At 40.8% G+C, this 22,906-nt stretch overlaps 1 protein-coding gene and 1 long non-coding RNA gene across 3 annotated transcripts in view; one reads left to right on the top strand and one right to left on the bottom strand.

Annotated features, from left to right (window-relative positions):
- LOC112266701 (cullin-3) overlaps nucleotides 1–11,738 on the bottom strand; it is a 28,557-nt gene extending 16,819 nt beyond the window's left edge. The window contains exons 1-2 of one of the 2 annotated variants that reach the window (XM_024444404.2): nucleotides 11,479–11,738; nucleotides 7,990–8,187 (exon numbers count right to left, since the gene is read on the bottom strand). In XM_024444404.2, the coding sequence (XP_024300172.1) occupies nucleotides 7,990–8,187; nucleotides 11,479–11,541 (261 nt within the window). In that variant the 5' untranslated portion in view covers nucleotides 11,542–11,738. The remainder of the gene's footprint in view (nucleotides 1–7,989; nucleotides 8,188–11,478) is intronic. The other variant, XM_024444405.2, reaches the window with a different exon arrangement.
- A 2,672-nt stretch (nucleotides 11,739–14,410) lies between these two features.
- On the top strand, nucleotides 14,411–14,835 carry LOC121839187. Its single transcript, XR_006078736.1, has 2 exons — nucleotides 14,411–14,528; nucleotides 14,680–14,835. It is a non-coding gene; the product is annotated as an uncharacterized LOC121839187 (long non-coding RNA).
- The last annotated feature ends 8,071 nt before the right edge of the window (nucleotides 14,836–22,906 follow it).

Here is a 22,906-nt window from a genome sequence, read left to right as displayed (position 1 = left end):
TCAGTGGTCTGGCATTGTGCCTCGGTCTCATGATGCGCGCTCCCGACAGAGTTACCTCTCGTTCCAGTGCCTTTTCTGAAGACAAAGGAATTCTCCGGTTGGAACATTATTGATGTTTTATGTTAAAAACACCCTAAAGATTGATTCCATACATCGTTTGCCATGTTTCTAAAGGACTGTAACGGAACTTTGAGTTTCTGTCTGGATGAAATGCTCACGCCTCATGAAGATGGATTACTGGGCTGAACACGCTAACAACAAGTGGCTATTTGGAAATAAATGATGGAACTTTATGGAACAAATCAGTCATTTATTGTCGAACTGGGATTCCTGGGAGTGCCTTCTGACGAAGATCATCAAAGGCAAGTAAATATTTATGGTGTTGTTTATAACTTTGTTCGATTACAAATTGGCAGCTAATTCCTCTGGCTGTTTTGGGTTCTGAGCGCCGTTCTCAGATTATGCTTTTTCTGTAAATCTGACACAGAAGTTGCATTAAGGAGAAGTCTATCTTTAATTCTGTGAATAACACTAGTATCTTTTATCAATGTTTATTATGAGTATTTCTGCTAAAATCACCAGATGTTTTGGAATCAAAACATTACTGCACGTAAGGCACCAATGTAAACTGAGATTTTTGGATATAAATATGCACATTATCGAACAAAACATACATGTATTGTGTAACATGATGTCCTCTGAGTGTCATCTGATGAAGATCATCAAAGGTTAGTGATTAATTTGATCTATATTTCTGCTTTTTGTGACTCCAATCTTTGGCTGGAAAAATGGCTGTGTGTTTTTTTGACTTGGCAGTGATCTAACAATCATATGTTGTGCTTTAGCTTTAAAGCATTTTTTTTTAAATCGGACACGATGGGTAGATTAACAAGATGTTTATCTTTCATTTGCTGTATTGGACTTAATGTGTGAAAGTCAAATATTTCAAAAAAATATTTTTGAATTTCGCGCGCTGCCTTTTCAGAGGAATGTTGTCGAGGTGTTCTGCTAGCGGAACACCTGCGCTAGAATGGTTAAAGAAGAAAAGGTCTAAACCATCTGACTCAAATTTAAGGAGCTCCTTTAGCTCCTCGGACTCAGTGACCGCCTGCAGGGAGAAACTTTGTAGCGGGGCAGGGGGAAAAGAGGGAGGAGCTTTAGGGCTTAGTCACATGAGAAGGGGTGGGAAATTAGGAAATGTTGGACGGGCAAGGAGGCATGGCTGAGTCAAATAGGAATCCTGACTTAATGAAGTGGTGATTAAAGAGCTCAGCCATGTGCTCCTTGTTAGTAAAAACCACATCAACAACATTAAGGGACATGAGCAGCTATGTGGAGGAGGGTTTATTCTCCAGGTCTTTAACCATTTTCCAGAAGTTTTTGGGTTTAAACCCTGAGAGAGAGAGAGAGAGAACTGCTCCTTATTAACTTCTTAGGGATATGAAGTATCTAACTTTGGCCTTCCGGATAGCCTGAGTGCACTTATTTCTCATATACCTGAATGAGAGCCAGTCAGCCTGAATATGCGTGTGCCGAGCCTTTCGCCAAATGCAATTCTTGATGTGGAGTAACTCTGCAAGATCACGGTCAAAGCAGGGTCTGAACCGGTTTTAATTAAAATGTTCTTTATGGAGGCGTGTTTGTTAACAAATTCACTGAAGATATCAAAAAAGAAAGTCCAAGCTTCTTCGACAGACAGGATCAATTTGATTCTATACCAATTAGAGGTCGACCGATTATGATTTTTCAATGCCGATACCGATTATTGGAGGACCAAAAATAGCCGATAGCGATTAATCGGCCGACTTTAAAAAAAAGTATTTGTAATAATGACAATTACAACAATACTGAATGAATACTTATTTTAACTTAATATAATACATCAATCAAATCAGTTTAGCCTCAAATAAAATGAAACATGTTCAATTAGGTTTAAATAATGCAAAAACGCAGTGTTGGAGAAGAAAGTAAAAGTGCAATATGTGCCATGTAAAAAAGCTAACGTTTAAGTTCCTTGCTCAGAACATCAGAACAAATGAAAGCTGGTGGTTCCTTTTAACAGGAGTCTTCAATATTGCCAGGTAAGAAGTTTTAGGTTGTAGCAATTACAGGACAATTTCTCTCTATACGATTTGTATTTCATATACCTTTGACTATTGGATGTTCTTATAGGCACTTTGGTATTGCCAGTGTAACAGTATAGCTTCCGTCCCTCTCCTCGCCCCTACCTGGGCTCTAACCAGGAACACATCGACAACAGCCACCCTCGAAGCAGCGTTACCCATCGCTCCACAAAAGCCGCGGCCCTTGCAGGGCAAGGGGAACAACCACTCCAAGTCTCAGAGCGAGTGACGTTTGAAACGCTATTAGCGCGCACCCCGCTAACTAGCTAGCCATTTCACATCGGTTACACCAGCCTAATCTCGGGAGTTGATAGGCTGGAAGTCATAAACAGCTCAATGCTTGAAGCACAGCAACAAGCTGCTGGCAAAACGCACGAAAGTGCTGTTTAAATGAATGCTTACGAGCCTGCTGGTGCCTACCATCACTCAGTCAGACTGCTCTATCAAGTCATAGACTTAATTATAACATAATAACACAGAAATACGAGCCTTAGGTCATTAATATGGTCGAATCCGGAAACTATCATCTCGAAGACAAGACGTTTATTCTTTCAGTGAAATACAGAACCGTTCCGTATTTTATCTAATGGGTGGCATCCATAAGTCTAAATATTCATGTTACATTGTACAACCTTCAATGTTATGTCATAATTACGTAAAATTCTGTCAAATTAGGCGGCCCAAACTGTTGCATATACACGGACTCTGCGTGCAATGAACGCAAGAGAAGTGACACAATTTCAACTGGTTTATATTGCCTGCTAACCTGGATTTCTTTTAGCAAAATATGCAGGTTTAAAAATATATACTTCTGTGTATTGATTTTAAGAATGGCATTGATGTTTATGGTTAGGTATAGTCGTGCAACGATTGTGCTTTTTTCGCAAATGTGCTTTTGTTAAATCATCCCCCGTTTGGCGAAATTGGCTGTCTTTGTTAGGAAGAAATAGTCTTCACAGAGTTCACAACGAGCCAGGTTAGCAGGCAATATACTTGTGTATTGATTTTAAGAAAGGCATTGATGTTTACACATTGAAGCAAGATGGTCTTTTTTCGTGAATACGCACCGCATCGATTATATGCAACGCAGGACACGCTAGATTAAACTAGTAATATCATCAACCATGTGTAGTTATAACTAGTGATTATGATTGATTGATTGTTTTTTTATAAGATAAGTTTAATGCTAGCTAGCAACTTACCTTGGCTTCTTACTGCATTCGTGTAACAGGCAGTCTCCTCATGGAGTGCAATGTAATCAGGTGGTTAGAGTGTTGAACTAGTTAACTGTAAGGTTGCAAGATTGAATCCCCGGGCTGACAAGGTAAAAATCTGTCATTCTGCCCCTGACAAGGCAGTTAAACCCACCGTTCCTAGGCTGTCATTGAAAATAAGAATGTGTTCTGAACTGACTTGCCTAGTTAAATAAAGGATAAATAAAGGTGTACAATTATTATTTATTTTTTAAATCAGCCAAATCGGTGTCCAAAAATACAGATTTCCAATTGTTACGAAAACTTGAAATCGGCCCTAATTAATCGGCCGTTCAGATTAATCGGTCGACCTCTAATACCAATATACAGAGGCCAGGTCATGAAGGAAGGCTTGCTCATTCAAGTTTTTTAGCAAGCATCTATGACAAATCAGGACAGGACGTTTCACTGAGCAGCCATTATGAACACAGGCTGTAAAACAGTGATCACCTGACTGTATAATACAGCCACACTGGCAGTCAGGAGTCATGACCACAGTCATCTGATGCCTCTGATTGTCATTAGTAGCCTAGCAAACTTACTAACGGCCGGTACTCAGCACTCTATTGTCCCTCTAATCACTCTGACATCAATACAAATGAAATCTAAAAGTAAATACTTCATGAGAGCCCTGGCATTCAGAGTTTGAGCAGAATAGGATCACCTTCTGTGCAGGGAGAGACTGGTACCTATCAGGATTATTTGTGAGGATAACACTGAGGAGAGTATCCTTTTCTGGGTGTTTGGAGTCATACCTTGTGGGATTGGTAATAATCTGAGAAAAATGTAGGGAGTCCCATTGCTTTAGGACTTGGTTAGATGGTTTAAGCATGTCCCAGTTTAGGTCACCTAGCAGGACAAATTCAGATTTAGTGTAAGGGGCCAGGAGAGAGCTTTAAGGCAGCTAGGGTTCAGGCCGGTGCTGAAGGAGGATGATACAACGCCCTGCAACAGTCAACAAAGGGATATTTGAAAGTTTACATTTATTTAACCAGGTAGGTTAGTTGAGAACAAGTACTCATTTGCAACTGTGACCTGGCCAAGATAAAGCAAAGCAGTTCGACACATACAACAAAGTTACACATGGAATAAACAAACATACAGTCAATAATACAGTGGAAAAAGTCTATATACAGTATGTGCAAATGAGGTAGGATAAGGCAATAAATAGGCCATGGTGGCAGAGTAATTACAATATAGCAATTAAACACTGGAATGGTAGATGTGCAGAAGATGAATGTGCAAGTAGAGATACCGGGGTGCAAAGGAGCAAGATAAATAAATAAATACAGTATGGGGATGGGCTATTTCAGATGGGCTATGTACAGGTGCAGTGATCTGTGAGCTGCTCTGACAGCTGGTGCTTAAAGCTAGTGAGGGAGATATGAGTCTCCAGCTTCAGTGATTTTTGCCACTTTATGACCAGTTCTTCCATAGCAAAACATGTTTGGAAAGTTTTGTTTAAATCAAACTGGATGCTGTCAAAAAGGGATTGAATTCAAATAGATTTACCCTATTACTCTGATTGCAAATGTGGGGGACAAGAACAGAATGTCAATGGGAGAGTATTTGTTTTAATTCTGAGATGCCAATTGGGTGGTGTTTTTTTAAGGTCACTGCTGAAATATCCAGAGCGATGATTGATAATCTGAAAAGGTAGGCATGCCAACCTACATAGGCCTATGGTGACTGTAATACAGCCACACTGGCAGTCAGGAGTCATGACCACAGTCATCTGATGCCTCTGATTGTCATTAGTAGTCTAGCAAACTTGCTAACGGCCAGTACTCAGCACTCTATTGTCCCTCTAATCACTCTGACATCAATACAAATGAAATCTAAAAGTAAATACTTCATGAGAGCCCTTGGCATTCAGAGTTTGAGCAGAATAGGATCACCTTCTGCGCAGGGAGAGACAGCTTCTCATAGCTGGTTGATGCATGGAATGAAAGTGTTCCTGTTGCCTTTCTAAAGGCTATGCTATGCAATCTGTTAAAAAGAGGAGAATCCCATCAGCTTTCTATAGGCTAGGCCTACTATATGTACGTCTCAGCTTTCCAAATATTAAGCAAATTGCTTCGCTTTTCAACCAAAGTTGCCTAACTGGCTTGCATGAAAATGAACCGCGGGAAAAGCGTATCCATTTGCTATTCTAGTGCATATGGAAGACGTCTTTTTTTACCCTGCCCCTGTTCCGACAGGTGCATGATAATCACCCATTCTCACATTATTTAGTATATGTAAAGACAAGATTAAATTGAGAATAGTCTGAATGATGAAAATATTATCAGTTGTGAATGATTCACAGTGCACGCATTTTTTTGCACATTTTTCAAATCATAGTTGCATGCATTATGTAACCTAGTCCATAGGCCTATATGCTTTGCTAAGGTTTGTATCACAACTGAAGTGGCCAAATAAATCCAAAACGTAGCCTATATGCTCAAGACCCCTGGAACATGGTTGGAGAGCCCATAGCCTACACAGCCTGGTGAAACGTGTTCTGAGTTTTGACTGGCCACTATTTAATAAAAGTGTATCCCAGCTTCCTTGTGCTGCTATATTTAAATTAAGCACATAAATCTGCTTTACAAACAGTGTAGCCTACCTGGCATATTAAAAAAGTAACTGCACATAACCTCCATTCGCTATTCGAGTGCAGGCTATGGATGATTTTCCTTTTTTGTGGGCCATTCTAAATAAAAAATTATTCCACACATATGTAAAGACCAGATTAAATGGAGAATACTGCGTGAGGATATTATCAAGTGCATGTCAAATTCTGAATGTGAGACTAATGAGGTGTAGCCTGCGCAAGAAAAAGAGCAGAGCACTTCCCTTTCATGCAACTTTTTTCAAATCATCATTATTTGCTTCATGCAGCCTTAATGTATTAGAAATCAAAACATATAACCTAACGTTTCTATCACAACTAAAGTTGAATAAATAACTGTAAATTAAGCATATTGGAGGATCTGTTTCTTTGTTAAGCGCTCAACACCGAATAGCCGCATGTGCGCACTCCATCGAAAATCATTTGGGAGAAAAATACCCAATTTTATTCAGTTATGTTCAATTGTATTGCTCTTACTATAAAATAATGCCACCGGAATTATAAGCTAATATTGCCTGATAAATGAACTAGTGTACCCAACTGCCATATGGCACAGCCAGATCAGGGCCTACCAAAGGAATATGCTATTCTGTTCTTCTGGAATAGGCTACATTTTCTTCATGACTAAAAAAAAAAAAGATTTATTGTGATGTGCTGGCTATATTAAATGGATTTATTAGATGTTTTAAAATGTAGATGTTCCAAAGGTCCGCATCAGTGGCTATAAGTGGAAACCGGAGATGCAAAGCATCTTTATGTTAATTAAATGGTCAATTACCGTGAGACCAGCAGTTATTTAAATGACAATCAACCAGCTGAAAAAATGTAATGACCGGTCCAAAGCCCTACCCCTGCATAGATATTTAATTGGCCCAGTAATGTCATTGTTTCCAAATAGTTTGCCGACCCCATAGAAACCTGTCACAGCTTTAAGATAATCTGATGCTGCTTCCTGCTGCTACTCATTCAGTGGAATATGTTGACCTACATGGTGTGTGTGGTTTAAACATGAACGTTATAGGGATCATGTGATAGGATAGTTTGTGGAACTAAATCACACAAACGCTTTCCCAAGGTCAAAGGCTATCACAATCACTGATTCAAGCACCAAAAGGCAGATCGATCTGCTTCCTAGTACCTACATAATTCGACAAAACACAAAGCAAAAACAAAAATCCTGCTTCGCTCTCCGAAACAGAATACTTTTTCAATCAACCGAGCTTGTCATAGATCAGGACTGTGTGTGTTTACTGAAAGAGAGCTTTCAAATCTCCAGTCAGATGCCTATGGGCCCTAGTGGAGCTGGGCCTTCTGATAGCCCCATTCCTCAAACTTAACTCATTTAAATTCCAACCACTAAATATAAGGCTTCTGAATGAATGGAAGCAACTCATGTTTTCCGGATAGTTTGCTTTCTTTTGCAAGTTCGCCGCATCCAGCCATAGTCAGACAGATTCTCTGAGCTTTCCACAGTAATTGGTTTAATATGAGCACTCCACTTCATCACGCTGTCAGCATACCAAACAGGCCCAACACTGAACAGGGCAATTGGCCTGTAATTTAATATCGCCTGGATTCGATTGACAGACAAGGTTTGTTTCCTTGCTTTTCAACAATGAAAATGTTATTATGGTCAAGGTGAGTAACATCTTGTGCTCAAGCTCAGTGACTATTCTACCACTGTAGAGATCCTGTAAGACGGAAAATACTCTGCCAGTGATTTTACAACGGTGATTACTGCCATACACAAATCCAGCAAAGGGACGTTAATCCAGACCATGGTAGTGTTCATGAAAAGTAAAACTAAAGAAAACTGGCTGAAACAGGGAGGGACTAGCTGGACTGGTCCAATAAGAAACACTCGTTTTCATTGTCTTTTGTAAAACGTTTTAACATTATTCCATCACATGCCCTAATGAACAGCACCCAGTACTGAATCAACTCCCCGACTTGCACTGGGATGAGCATGAGTCTACCACCCTGCATTCATTGGCCTTACTTTGTTGATGAGGTGCTCGGTGACCACCTCCCGGAGGCCTGTGTAGAGCTTCTCGCCGTGTTTGTGCAGCACCATGGTGTAGGCGTTCCTGTAGAGCTCCTCGAAGCTCAGCCCGCTGTTGTTCTTCCTCTGGATCTCCTGGATGGCATTCTTCAGAAGGTCCCAGATGTTGTTGACATACTTCTCGTCCATCGTCATCTGCAGTGGAGAAAGGGAGTGAGAGGCGAGCAGACAAATAGACTGACAGGCCAAAGTTTCGGGGATCTTTGGCTCCCTCGTTTGAGGGAGAACTGGAGCAAAGCAAGCTTGATAGACACCATATGCATAGCCTCCATTTTTATCAGTCTCCTGCTAGGCTAGCCTACTTCTTTAGGTCAGCAACCTGCGAGAGAGACGAAACAAGTCAACACTTGCTACACTTCTGCAACCCCAAATCCCCTACTTATTTAAAGAGTGCCTATATTATATTGCAATATCTAACAGTTTGAATGTAACATTGATAAAAGAATGCTCCTCCTGAAAATTCATGATTTAAAGTATATTAAAGCAAATCAAAGGAAACAGAGGTGTGTCCCTATTTGTGTTCCTTGTGATGAACTAAGAGTGCAGGACTGCAATATCATGACAATATTCCCAATAAGGTTCCATCCAGTCCATAGCATGAATGAAAGCGTTTTATATTTTACACCTCTAACTGTGCCTCGTAACATTTGCCTTTCCCCCAAATTCTCATTTTAACTGGACAAACAGTAACTGCACTGTAGCCAACCATCACACTCAGATAAACATGGCCATATTCACAGCTTGATATAAATCCCTTGTCACCTTTGGCTGTCACACTCAACCATAGCCTGTTAAACCTGGAGGCTCTCCAAAGTGAGGCTGGCCAAAAGCTGCATACAAGGTGTCTGGATATGGCACCATCCAAACACAAACATATTTCACAGGAAGTATCGGTGTGATTGGACAGGGTTCACAAGGATCCGGGAGGTAACATAGCAGGACAATCCATGACCCTACTCAACCCGAGAACAATTATGCAAGGTTAGTATTTGGATTTCTTATTGGAGTGAGGGATGGGGATCCCGATGAAGTGAAACCCTCTGCCTTTTACTCACAAGTCATTTTTATAAAACCTAGAAACTTACCACAATAAATTAACTGTCTTGTATCCCACTAATAATCCAGGTACAGGGCCTGAACCTTTTTCGGACCATGATTGCACAGTTTTGTTTCGCTCTGGTCAACGTTAGTAGAGGAAGTGCACTAACACCCTGGACCAGAACTACACAAAACAGTCCTATTTTCTGTGGTACTCAACATCATTTTAGTCTGTGGCCAGACTAATTGCTGATTCTGAGGACATCTCTGAATGTCTGAAATGGACCCTAGGAAGTCCCAGCCAAGACATAAAACAAGAATTTTAAAGATCTATTCTACACCATCTCTCTGCATATCAAAAGTGTGTTCCAAAGTGGCTTCAGCCGCTTCACATGGGTTAGTGTGACACTCAGTAGATGGCAAACTGGATAGAATCTGAGGGGCACTCATTTCCTTCCCATCCCTTTCATGATAATGATTTAACGTTTTGTCATATGGAGATCTGAACAGCAAGGGGAGGTATAACATGATCTGATGGCAGTGAACTTTCAACTAAACACTGGGCTAAGCATATGATCCTTTCATTTAAGGCCTAAGGTAATTTGACGTTTATGTTGAGTCACTGCCTTGGTGAAGATTAAACTAACAAAACTGGCAAAACTAGCTACCGGATGTCACAATAATTAATTTAGCCCATTCATAGACGCTAACTACCTTAAGCCTGATGCTTGCTCTAAACGTTAATGCGAAAGTGGTACGGTTTTGGAAACACAAGTAATGTATCTCTCATATCAGCGAGAAATAATTTTATAAAAACAAAATGTTAACTTACTACACACATTAATAGGGTTAGTGTTCACACATGGCCATATTTCCACATTACCGCACTTGTTTACAGAAGACAGACAAGAGGAGACCAACTGTGCCAATTAGCTGTCTAGCCTGTTCCGAACACCCCTGTAAGCTTAACTGGGAGGAAGTGTAGTTTATCAACTGGAGGCACACATTTATACACTTATACAGTAAGTGAATAATTGTTTTTATTTCAAATATAACTTTTCGGGCCTCCTGCGTGTTGCAGAGGTCTAAGAAACTGCATCACAGTGCCACTAGAGATCCTGGTTCAAGTCTAAGCTCTGTCGCTGCCGGCCGTGACCTGGAGACCCATGGGGAAGCGCACAATTGGCCCAGCGTCGTCCGGGTTTGGCCGGCAGGGAAGTTATTGTCCCATCGCGCACTAGCGACTCCTGGGCCGGGCGCAATGCAAGCTGACACGGTTGCCAGGTGTACGGCGTTTCCTCCAACACATTGGTGCGGCTGGCTTCCAGGTTAAGCGGGCACCGTATCAAGAAGCAGTGCGGCTTGGCTGGGTTGTGTTTCGGAGGACGCATAGCTCTCGACCTTCGCCTTTCCCGAGTCCGTACGGGATTTGCAGCGATGGGACAAGACCAAATACCAATTGGATACCACGAAATTGTGGAGAAGAGGGAACAAAATATATAAAACATATTTTAAAAATAGATTATTTGACTGATATGAAAGGGCCATTTGTTTCGAAAACCTTTTCGCAAGCAATGATTATTTTCGTTTCTAAACTTTAAAACACGGAGTCGGAATTGTAGTTCACATGGAGCCAGCAGTGGGCAAAGCTAACTGCTGGAAACCCTATGGAGAGAAGGGTTATCGAGAGCTACTATAGGGGATCCATTGAGGATTCAGTGAAGGGACATCCGTCATAACTGAACACTGATCTTCTGAAAACTGATGTCAACCAATAGCTTACTCCCATTAGCTTTTGTCCATTAGTTTTAGCAAACTGTTTACAAATTAAACTTAGGCTAACGTTAGCTACTTCAATCTTGAAAGACAAAGTATCTAACGTTACATTAACTAGGTGTAACAGTCTAAAGTTAGCTATCTATATCCAACAGTTAAAGTTAGTCGGGGTATCGAAAGGTTTTATTGGCATGTAACTAAAGAACGTTTTTTTTATTAACTAAAAGAACGTGATTCAGCAAACCATGTCATGCAGAATAACAACAATTTTCTGATTTGACCTAACGTTAAATAAAACAGTCGTTCAGCCACAAACAAAGCTACGACCCCAAATATTTAGTTAACTAGCTAGAAACCATGTTTTTCTCCGGGTAAAATGACAGTTGGTCGTTCGCTAGCTAATAATTGTCTGACAACAATAACGTTACTAGCTACTGTATCTAACAGTAGGTAGCTAGCTAGCAACTATCCATAACCTCTTGTAGGGGGTAGCTAGCTATCTACTTCGGCCTTGCAAACTGCACTCCCCAGCTAGCTAGTTACTCGAACCTCGGTGGTCCAGTCACCGCCTGCTGCTGGCAGGGACAGGTCCTATTAGCGGTGTGTACTTACAGGAAAAGCTCGTATCCTCATCTTGGTGTCCTTTTTTGTGCCGCCTTTGCTGAGATTGGACATGGTTACCTCGTCTGTGTGTTCTGTATTTTCATGAAAATATTATCTGGTTAGGTACAGGGAAGTATACTTGTGGAGCTTCCACTCGACCCTCACTAGTCCGTAGTTGGTTGTTGACAACCAAACGGCAATGTTTCTCTAACGTAGATCTCCACACTCAGCAATGGCGGACAACCTAGCTACAGTTCTCACTGCGCAGAGCTCACATGATGCAACTCACGCGAGACTAAGGGTACTGGGCTGGGAAGGGATAATTTTCTCATGAATAAAATGTTTTGATCAATAAATTCCATTGGGCTTTGCCAAACACTTAAATAATAATATATAATATATGACATTTAGCAGACGCTTTTATCCAAATGACACATGACAAATCCAAATGCTTAAATGTTTTTATAGCATTTTACCACCCACTCCATCCCAGTTTACTAGGAATTATTTAGGCTCTGTCTCTGCCAGTGGAGGCTCCTCAGAGGAGGAAGAGGAGGACCATCCTCCTCGGTAAAATTTCATAAAAATAAAAAATAGTGAAACACAAAAACATTTTTGCTTTTTAGATAAAACTATACTAAATATATTCATATGTCACCAAATAATTGATTAAAACACACTATTTTGCAATGAAGGTCTATAGTAACTTCAAAAGCACTATCTAAGTCAGCACAAAGGTGTAGCGGGAGGACAGCTAGCTTCTGTCCTCCTCTGGATCCATTGACTTCAATACAAAACCTAGGAGGCTCATAGACCTCACCCCCTTCCATAGACCTACATGGTAATTATGGCCAATTCTGGAAGACCTCCTCCAAAAAATCTAAGCTTTTTCAGTATGAACTGACATGTTGTCCATCCAATCATACGATTAGGATCAGAGAAGGAACCTAGTGCGTTGTATTGAGGTTGTGCTGTAGAGCATTATTGGGGGGGATCTATGTGTTGAGAAGCTTGGTGAAATTATTGGATAGAGATTGAAAATATTTATTTGAGCATTTTTTAAATTATTCAATTCAAATTAGATTATTCAAATTACAGGAGATGGAGGAGGTTAATTATACATTGTTTTCTTGGTTTTATAACTTTTTGTATCCAGTTAGTTAAGTTTATTTCAATTTTCCATGATAACAAGCTAGCTACCAGTTCGAGTGTGCACCTTTCGCCGCAAATGCTACCTCAAATAGTTTTTACTTTTTGTTGAACCCTTTTCATTCTCTGTGGCACACGGAAAAGGTGCGAATTAAAACCGAGGTCGACTGCCTGAGATCAGTTTCATGAAGAAAGATGAAAAGGTGATGGCGTTCAAAACCAATTGCTATCAAAAGTATAGCTGTTTCAATTATGTATTCAATTTAGAGAAGAAAAATACAATCATTTGTGTGTTATTAGTGTAAGCAGACTGTTTGAACCCCCCAGGCTAATGAATAACCTGTCTCTGTCTCCTACCCGGTTCCCTTTAACTCTGCTCCTGTTGTTGTGACTTAGATGAAGATCAGATAAAATTTGATGACCAGGGAGCCTTTCATCAATCCGTCTGTATTTTTGCTTTTTGGGAATTCTGAGCCTTGGGCGATAGCAGGGTACAGTGCCCTGAAGAACATTGATCATTCAGCTAAATGGCAAAACAAAAGCAGAGAGCATAACCTTATAAGATTCAAGCTTCTGGGAAAAAGCCGCATCGACCGTGTCGAAGGTCTGCCTATTCAAAATGCGCAACACAACGAGAAAGTAAGAAGAAACAGGGATGTTCTCAAGCGGTTTATCAACACCACTGCGTTTTTGGGCATGCAAAAATTGGGAGGGCACAACGAGAGAGAATGTTCCGCTAACTAACAAGTGCAACCACAAGGAGCTTGTAGCAGTAATTGCACGTTTCGATGCTTTACTTGCTGAACATATGGAACTTTCAGTCTTTTCTGGGATCATTCATTAAAGAGAGAGGTTGACGCAGGGCGCTCAAGTAGGTGTTCCACTTTCCTCCGGTATTTATTTAGCAAAGATGATAAAACATCACTCCGGACAAAGACAAGCAAAAACTTATTAAATAAACGTTGTAGCAGCATAGGCCACACCTAAACATTCGAGATTTGACTTGCTGTATGGGATGAAAACGAGACCATTTTCAGTCTGATCAGCTGTAGGCTACTAATAAGAGCAGATGCATACAGCCTACTATGTGCGCTCTCCATTTGGTCAGGGTAATTAATTGGTAGCGTTATGTATTTTACAGTCCATTTGTGTGTCAGGAGAAAATGTGAATGTGATCAAATTTGGTTTATATTTCAATTGGGCTGGCTAGGCTGCCTATACGATTTCAATCCAAAATTATTAACTGGAATGAATCAATCAACATAATAGTGATGACAGATGTAAGTACATTTTTTTAAAGGCCTGCAGTTCCATAGGCCTGCATGATGCATAAAGCAAGCTCAGCCCTGTGAGTTCTATTGTCTCTATCAGTTGTTGTCTCTGTCTAGGTAGAGGAAATCCCCCACCTACTCTCCTCTACATATAATTCATATGAACAAGTATAAGGTTGCTCGCCCCCCACATGTGACCTGATTAGGGACCTTAAGGTCCAGAGTTTTCCTGGTTAGGTTAACAGATAAGGAAATACTCCAGGCCCCAGTGGGTAAAAATTTCCCCCCAACTCTGTTTTCCTCCAGTCTGCTTGCTGTTGTCAGTTATTGTCAGGTATGTAGATGATCAGGGCTTTATTCAGGAACGTTTCTTAGGCTACTTTGATGTGTCAAGTGGGCGAGATGCGCAGTCTTTGTTTAACTTCATGGACAAATGTGTTATTCAAACCTACGATGGCGCAGCTGTAATGGAATGTATCTGCTATTTGTAGTTCTATCTCAGTCTCTTCCTGTTCCCTGATTTAAGAAGTGACCACTCCACTCCACTGCGATTGTCAACTCTCTCCTGACATGAACTGAAGCCACGTCTCATGTTCCCACTCATCCACTGTTACATTTAATGATTCTTCTCCAACCACTGTGAGTACCCCTATCAATTTTCTCTCATTACTGTATGTATACTCAATCACATTACACATAAATGATTTTACTCCTTGCTTGGACTAACTCATTCTTAGCTCGTTTGTCTTAACTGTGTAGTGTGTTGTGTTAATGTTTTTTGTCTTCCCAGTCAAATCCTGTCCCGCACAGAAGTCAAGTCACTGAAAACCTCAATTCATGCCTTATACCCTCATTCAATCACTGCTGTGATCCCTTCCCAAAACGGTGTATGTAGCCCTCTCATTCTCATTCCCCATAATATTGTACAATAAATGTCTTTACTAAATTCTTTAGGTTAAAACAATTACTCTGGCGATTTTTGAAACAAGCTTTGACATCTCCGTGTGTCTATAACATGGGTTTCCTCAGTTTTTCAAGTCTCCAGCCTCCACTGATCACAGTGCTAGCTGTGCCACTAGAGATCCTTGTTCGAGTCCAGGCTCAGTCGAAAAAGGAATAAGAAAATACAATAGTTTCCAGAGGGGTGGGGTTGATTCTCCTCCACAAATCACACAGAGAAAGGCATCTAGAATTAGCATGCCAACAAGACTACATTTTGTTGGATCCAGGTAGGACTGTAATCATAGCCACAGAGACATTCCTGCATAAATGCCTGCAGGAGGATGGATGGGACTCCTCATACAACAGCAACATCAACCTGTGGAAACCTATCTTACACATGCCAGGAGGGAGCGAAAACCTCCAGTGCAAACAGCTACTCAATTTGTTCTACATAAAAACATGCACTGTAGGCTATGCATGCAGAGTAGGGTTGATTATTTTTCCCGGTATTTTACAAATGTTCCATCCTGAGAATAAATCACTTTTTAACCAGGGAACCTGGTGTAATTCAAAAGCATATAATTAGGCCTATGTCTGGATTTGATTAGAGCTTTGATCTAAAATTCAAGCCTGATGCTACCTGATTCTGATGAGCCATACATTAAATACATTTTATGACCACAACATTAAAGACATTTAATGAGCCCAAGCCCAAAGAAGCCCAAATTATTGTGCCATTATTCAATACATACAGTGCATTCTGAAAGTATTCAGACTCTTTGACTTGTAACACATTTTGTTAAAGTACAGCCTTATTCTAAAATGTATTAAATCATTTTTTTCCCTCATCAAGCTACACACAAAACCCCATAATGACAAAGCAAAAACTGGTTTTTAGAAATGTTTGCTGATATGACAGTGTTGGTATTGCTGCTGTAAAATAATATATATTGTAATGTCAATCTACGTAACATAATAAAAAAGTCCCCATCAAAATCCATAAATTTAATCCAGTTTAATATTTTTGCATATTTGCTACGGGGAAGGATGGCCAGCCACACAGGAGGGTGATTTTTTTACGAAGGAGGAAAAGGAGGCCGTGCTGACCGAGATGCATGTTGGCCATTTCGGAGTGAAGAGCATGATTGCCAAAATCAACCTACGCTTCTTCTGACGGGGAATTGTCAAGGAGGTGGACAGCTGTGCAAGTGAAATAACCTTTTGTTTATCAATCACATTCTATTATATCTGAAATTATTATGATTTCAATGAATGTCATATCAGAGAGCACACAATGTTTAAATTAGTTACTTTTAGCTTTAAAAAGGTCGGTATCCTGTCTAGCGTGACAGAAGTTTGAGATGGCAAAGACTGTGGCGCCGGAGTTGAAGCCCATCAAAGTAGTTTCACCATGGCACATGATCAGTAAGTGTCCCAATTCAAATTTTGCAGATTTCAGTCAAATCAAAGTTTATTTGTCACGCACGCCGAAAACAACAGGTTACAGTTCACCTTACAGTGAAATGCTTACTTACAGGCTCTAACCAATAGTGCAATTAAAATAAAAAAAGGTGTTAGGTAAGTAAAGAAATAAAAACGACTGAAAAATAACCGTAGCGATGCTATATACAGGCACCGGTTAGTCGAGCTGATTGAGGTAGTATGTACATGTAGATATGGTTAAAGTGACTATGTATATATGATAAACAGAGAGTAGCAGCAGCGTAAAAGAGGGGCACACAATGCAAATAGTCCGGGCTATATTATTATAGTGTGTGTGTGTGTCAGTGTCCAAACAAATATGAACATCTGCATACTTTTAGCCCTTTCCAGCTTTATGCAAGTCAACAATTCTCAATCTTAGGTCTTCTGAGATCTTTGGTCGAAGAATGGTTCACATCAGGCAATGCTTCTTGTGAATAGCAAACTCATTGTGAGTGTTTTTTTTATAGGGCAAGGCAGCTCTAACCAACATCTCTAATCTTGTCTCATTGATTGGACTCCACTCATTGATTGGACTCCAGGTTAGTCATTAGCCTGGGGGTTAATACTTTTTCCAACCTGCACTGAATGTTTCAATTATGTATTCAATTTATTTATTTATTTATTTATTTTACCTTTATTTAACCAGGTAGGCAAGTTGAGAACAAGTTCTCATTTACAATTGCGACCTGGCCAAGATAAAGCAAAGCAGTTCGACAGATACAACGACACAGAGTTACACATGGAGTAAAACAAACATACAGTCAATAATACAGTATAAACAAGTCTATATACAATGTGAGCAAATGAGGTGAGAAGGGAGGTAAAGGCAAAAAAGGCCATGGTGGCAAAGTAAATACAATATAGCAAGTAAAACACTGGAATGGTAGTTTTGCAATGGAAGAATGTGCAAAGTAGAAATAAAAATAATGGGGTGCAAAGGAGCAAAATAAATAAATAAATAAAAATTAAATACAGTTGGGAAAGAGGTAGTTGTTTGGGCTAAATTATAGGTGGGCTATGTACAGGAGCAGTAATCTGTGAGCTGCTCTGACAGTTGGTGCTTAAAGCTAGTGAGGGAGATAAGTGTTTCCAGTTTCAGAGATTTTTGTAGTTCGTTCCAGTCATTGGCAGCAGAGAACTGGAAGGAGAGGCGGCCAAAGAAAGAATTGGTTTTGGGGGTGACTAGAGAGATATACCTGCTGGAGCGTGTGCTACAGGTGGGAGATGCTATGGTGACCAGCGAGCTGAGATAAGGGGGGACTTTACCTAGCAGGGTCTTGTAGATGACATTGAGCCAGTGGGTTTGGCGACGAGTATGAAGCGAGGGCCAGCCAACGAGAGCGTACAGGTCGCAATGGTGGGTAGTATATGGGGCTTTGGTGACAAAACGGATTGCACTGTGATAGACTGCATCCAATTTGTTGAGTAGGGTATTGGAGGCTATTTTGTAAATGACATCGCCAAAGTCGAGGATTGGTAGGATGGTCAGTTTTACAAGGGTATGTTTGGCAGCATGAGTGAAAAAAGCATCTTCGCTTACAAAGCATCTTCGCTTTGTTGCGAAATAGGAAGCCAATTCTAGATTTAACTTTGGATTGGAGATGTTTGATATGGGTCTGGAAGGAGAGTTTACAGTCTAACCAGACGCCTAAGTATTTGTAGTTGTCCACGTATTCTAAGTCAGAACCGTCCAGAGTAGTGATGTTGGACAGGCAGGTAGGTGCAGGTAGCGATCGGTTGAAGAGCATGCATTTAGTTTTACTTGTATTTAAGAGCAATTGGAGGCCACGGAAGGAGAGTTGTATGGCATTGAAGCTTGCCTGGAGGGTTGTTAACACAGTGTCCAAAGAAGGGCCGGAAGTATACAGAATGGTGTCGTCTGTGTAGAGGTGGATCAGAGACTCACCAGCAGCAAGAACGACCTCATTGATGTATATAGATAATTTAGAGAAGAAAAATACAATCATTTGTGTGTCATTAGTGTAAGCAGACTGTTTGAATCCCCCAGGCTAATGACTAACCTGTCTCTGTCTCCTACCCGGTTCCCTTTAACTCTGCTCCTGTTGTTGTGACTTAGATGAAGATCAGATAAAATTTGATGACCAATTTATGCAGAGATCCAGGTAATTCCAAAGGGTTCACTTACTTTTTCTTGCCACTATCTCCCATTTATAACAATGCACTATTCCATCAAATTTTCTCACAGTAAGTGTAACCTGTGTATGTGCTTGTTTATGTCTCTGTCTCCTACCCTGTTCCCTTTAACTCTGCTCCTGTTCTCCAAGACCTAGAGGTTCTGCCCAACACCCAGACGTGGATCCACCTGATGTCCTCCATTACCAACCACCCTCCAACTTTTCATTACATCATCTACAGGTACTGTTGTTCTCATGTTGTCATTATCTGCTAAGAAAGTTTTCTTTCTCGATCATACCGAGCACATAATGTGGAGATACACAGATTAACTTAACAAGAGCACTGCAAACACTCAGAACACCTCCTTTGCCCGCTTTGAGGAGAATACAGTGCCACCGACGCGGCCCACTACCAAGAACTGTGTTGCTCCCCCTCTCCTTCTCTGTGGCCGATGTGAGTAAGACATTTTAAATGTGTTTACAGGCATATTTAATCTCTCCCTATCCCAGTCTGCTGTCCCCACATGCTTCAAGATGGCCACCATTGTTCCTGTACCCAAGAAGGCAAAGATAACTGAACTAAATGACTATTGTCCCGTAGCACTCACTTCTGTCATCATCAAGTGCTTTGAGAGACTAGTCAAGGATCATATCACCTCCACCTTACCTGCCTCCCTAGACCCACTTCAATTTACATACCGCCTCAATAGGTCCAAAGACGATGCAATCACACTGCCCTATCCCATTTGTACAAGTGGATGTACAGCATGTAAGAATGCTGTTCATTGACTACAGCTCATTATTCAACACCATAGTTCCCTCCAAGCTCATCATTAAGTTTGAGGCCCTGGGTCTCAACCCCACCCTTTGCAATTGGGTCCTGGACTTTCTGATGGGCCGCCCCCAGGTGGTGAAGGTAGGAAACAACATCTCCACTTCGCTGATCCTCAACACCGGGGCCCCACAAAGGTACGTGCTCAGCCCCCTCCTGTACTCCCTGTTCACCCATGACTGCGTGGCCATGCACGCCTCCATCTCAATCATCAAGTTTGCAGACAACACAACAGTAGTGGGCTTGATTACCAACAACGACAAGACATCCTACAGGGAGAAGGTGAGGGCACTCTAAGTGTGGTGTCAGGAAAAAAACTCACTCAACGTCAACAAAACAAAGGAAATGATTGTGGACTTCAGGAAACATCAGAGGGAGCACTCCCCCTATCCACATTGACGGGACAGCAGTGGAGGAAGGTTCCTCTGCGTACACATCACGGACAAACTGAAATTATCCACACAGGCAGTGTGGTAAAAAAGGCACAAACAGCTCTTCTTCAACCTCAGGAGGCTGACGAAATTTGGCTTTCGCCACCTAAAATCCTCAAACTTTTACAGATGCACAATTGAGAGGATCCTGTCGGGCTGTATCACCACCTGGTAAGGCAACTGCACCGCACACAACCGCAAGGCTCTCCAGAGGGTGGTGCGATCTACACAACGCATCACCAGGGGCAAACCATCTGACCTACAGCAACCGATGTCACAGGAAGGCCAACAACAAAAAAAGCGAGGTCAGTACAGGTGCATCAAAGCTGGGACCGAGAAGCTGTTTTTCAGTCTATCTCAAGGCCATCAGACTGTTAAACAGCCATCACTAACAGAGAGGCTGCTGCCTACATACAGACTCAAAATCATTGGCCACTTTAATAAATTAATCAGTCACTTTACTAATGCCACTTTAATAATGTTTACATATCTGACATTACTCATCTCATATGTGTATATATTGTATTTTATGCCATCTATTGCATCTTGCCTATGCCGCTAAGTCATCGGTCATCCATATACAGTTGAAGTCGGAAGTTTACATACACCTTAGCCAAATACATTTAAACTCAGTTTTTCACAATTCCTGACATTTAATCCAAGTAAATAATTCCCTGTCTTATGTCAGTTAGGATCACCACTATATTTTAAGAATGTGAAATGTCAGAATAGTAGTAGAGAGAATGATTTATTTCAGTTTTATTTTTTTCATCACATTCACAGTGGGTCAGAAGATTACATACACTCAATTAGTTAGGGTCAAACGTTTTGGGTAGCCTTCCACGAGCTTCCCACAATAAGTTGGGTGAATCTTGGCCCATTCCTCCTGACAGAGCTGCTGTAACTGAGTCAGGTTTGTAGGCCTCCTTGTTCGCACACGCTTTTTCAGTTCTGCCCACACATTTTCTATAGGATTTGAGGTCAGGGCTTTGTGATGGCCACTCCAATACCTTGACTTTGTTGTCCTGAAGCCATTTTGCCAAAACTCTGGAAGTATGCTTGGGGTCATTGTCCATTTGGATGACCCATTTGCGACCAAGCTTTAACTTACTGACGTCTTGATGTTGCTTCAATGTTCCTCGGCTTGCAAGCCTCCCCCTTTTTCCTCGATCTTTGTCCCAATGTGCAGTTGCAAACTGTAGTCTAGCTTTTTTTAATGGTTGTTTTGGAGCAGTGGCTTCTTCCTTGCTGAGCGGCCTTTCAGGTTATGTCGATATAGGACTCGTTTTACTGTGGCTATATATACTTTTGTACCTGTTTCCTCAAGCATCTTCACAAGGTCCTTTGCTGTTCTGAGATTGATTTGCACTTTTTGCACCATAGCACGTTCATCGCCAGTAGACAGAACACGTCTCCTTCCTGAGCGGTAGGATGGCTGCGTGGTCCCATGGTGTTTATACTTGCGTACTATTGTTTGTACAGGTGAACGTGGTACCTTCAGGCATTTGGAAATTGCTCCCAAGGAGGAACCAGACTTGTGGGGGTCTACAATTTATTTTCTGAGGTCTTGGCTGATTTCTTTTGATTTTCCCATGATGTCAAGCAAAGAGACACTGAGTTTGAAGGTAGGCCTTGAAATACATCCACAGGTACACCACCAATTGACTCAAATGATGTGAATTAGCCTATCAGAAGCTTCTAAAGCCATGACATCATTTTCTGGAATTTTCCAAGCTGTTTAAAGGCACAGTCAACTTAGTGTATGTAAACTTCTGACCCACTGGAATTGTGATACAGTGTGAAATAATCTGTCTGTAAACAATTGTTTGAAAAATGACTTGTGTCATGCACAAATTAGATGTCCTAACTGACTTGCTAAAACTATAGTTTGTTAACAAGACATTTGTGGAGTGGTTGAAAAACTAGTTTTAATGACTCCAACCTAAGTGTATGTAAACTTCTGACTTCAACTGTATTTATATGTACATTTTCTTATTCCATCCCTTTAGATTTGTGTGTATTCGGTAGTAGTTGTGGAATTGTTCGATTACTTGTTAGATATTACTGTACTGTTGGAACTAGAAGCACAAGAATTTCGCTACACTCACATTAACATCTGCTAACCATGTGTATGTGACCAATCAGCTGTGATTTGAACAAAGAGCAGCAGTGCCTGGATTTTGCAGTCTACCTCTTCAAGTCCCCCTTCTGAGACTGTCTGTCTGTTGAGAACAGGCAGAACCTCGCAACCACCTCTATATTCCAAACACCAGAATGCAGTTTTTTAGTCTGATGGCCATGTGAGTGGTCAAAAAAATCGTAGAAAATAAATTAATCATACAATTGTACCAAAAACTATCAAAGTTTATGTATTAAAATCTTAATATTGCCAGGTTGGTTTTCACAGCTGTTTCACAAGGTATTAGTTGTAAATTACCCTTAGATCGTAGTTAGTTGCTCCACGTTATTGTTGTATTTATTCTAGGACCTACAATAGATACAACCACAAGGGTGTACTAATGAGCTATGCGAGTTAGAAAAAAATAATTGTGGGACTACTGAAATTATATTATTTCAGTGTAGGTAAGGGAAGGGCAGGTAAAAATGAAAACATGATAGCTAGACAAGCCAGTCTATTAATCAAACGAATTTGCATATAAATGGAGTGTAAATTAGCGGACTTCGTGATCTGTCAAGCAGATTACACGTTCTTTGCCTTTTCCGAAACGTAGCAATGTTGAAGTCATAGAACATGAAATCTAATGTTAACAAGGTACCCAAAAGTAGTTCGAATTAATTTTTTCATTATATTAGCTTACAGCTTGTTAAAACAGCGAAATTGTCGCGGAAATCAGGCGACGTTGAAAATTATGTCATTTAGGCCTTAATGATCATCACAGCGTTGATAAAGCAACGTGCGGTAATATTTGGCATGACAGAGCCAAAAGGAGTGTAAATTGGGATGGAGCCTATCAAAGATCAGCCACAGAGATGTGACTGGGAGGTCTCGCCAGAGCTGTAGTGAATGCAGTGCACACTTGATTCATCTCGATCATGGACACAGATTTCTTGGTAATCTGGAAATTAAGATGAATTAAAAACTAAAACTGGTGAATTTGTAATTGTTTTCAAGAGTGCGATCTAGCAGGCGTATTCTTTAAATCTGTGTCCTTGAAATACGCGAGCATGGTT

This window comes from Oncorhynchus tshawytscha, linkage group LG14 (assembly GCF_018296145.1).
Source record: "Oncorhynchus tshawytscha isolate Ot180627B linkage group LG14, Otsh_v2.0, whole genome shotgun sequence".
NCBI classification, from domain to species: domain Eukaryota; kingdom Metazoa; phylum Chordata; class Actinopteri; order Salmoniformes; family Salmonidae; genus Oncorhynchus; species Oncorhynchus tshawytscha.
Note: the sequence above shows the minus strand (reverse complement) of the source record. Positions and strands in the feature narration are given on the sequence as shown.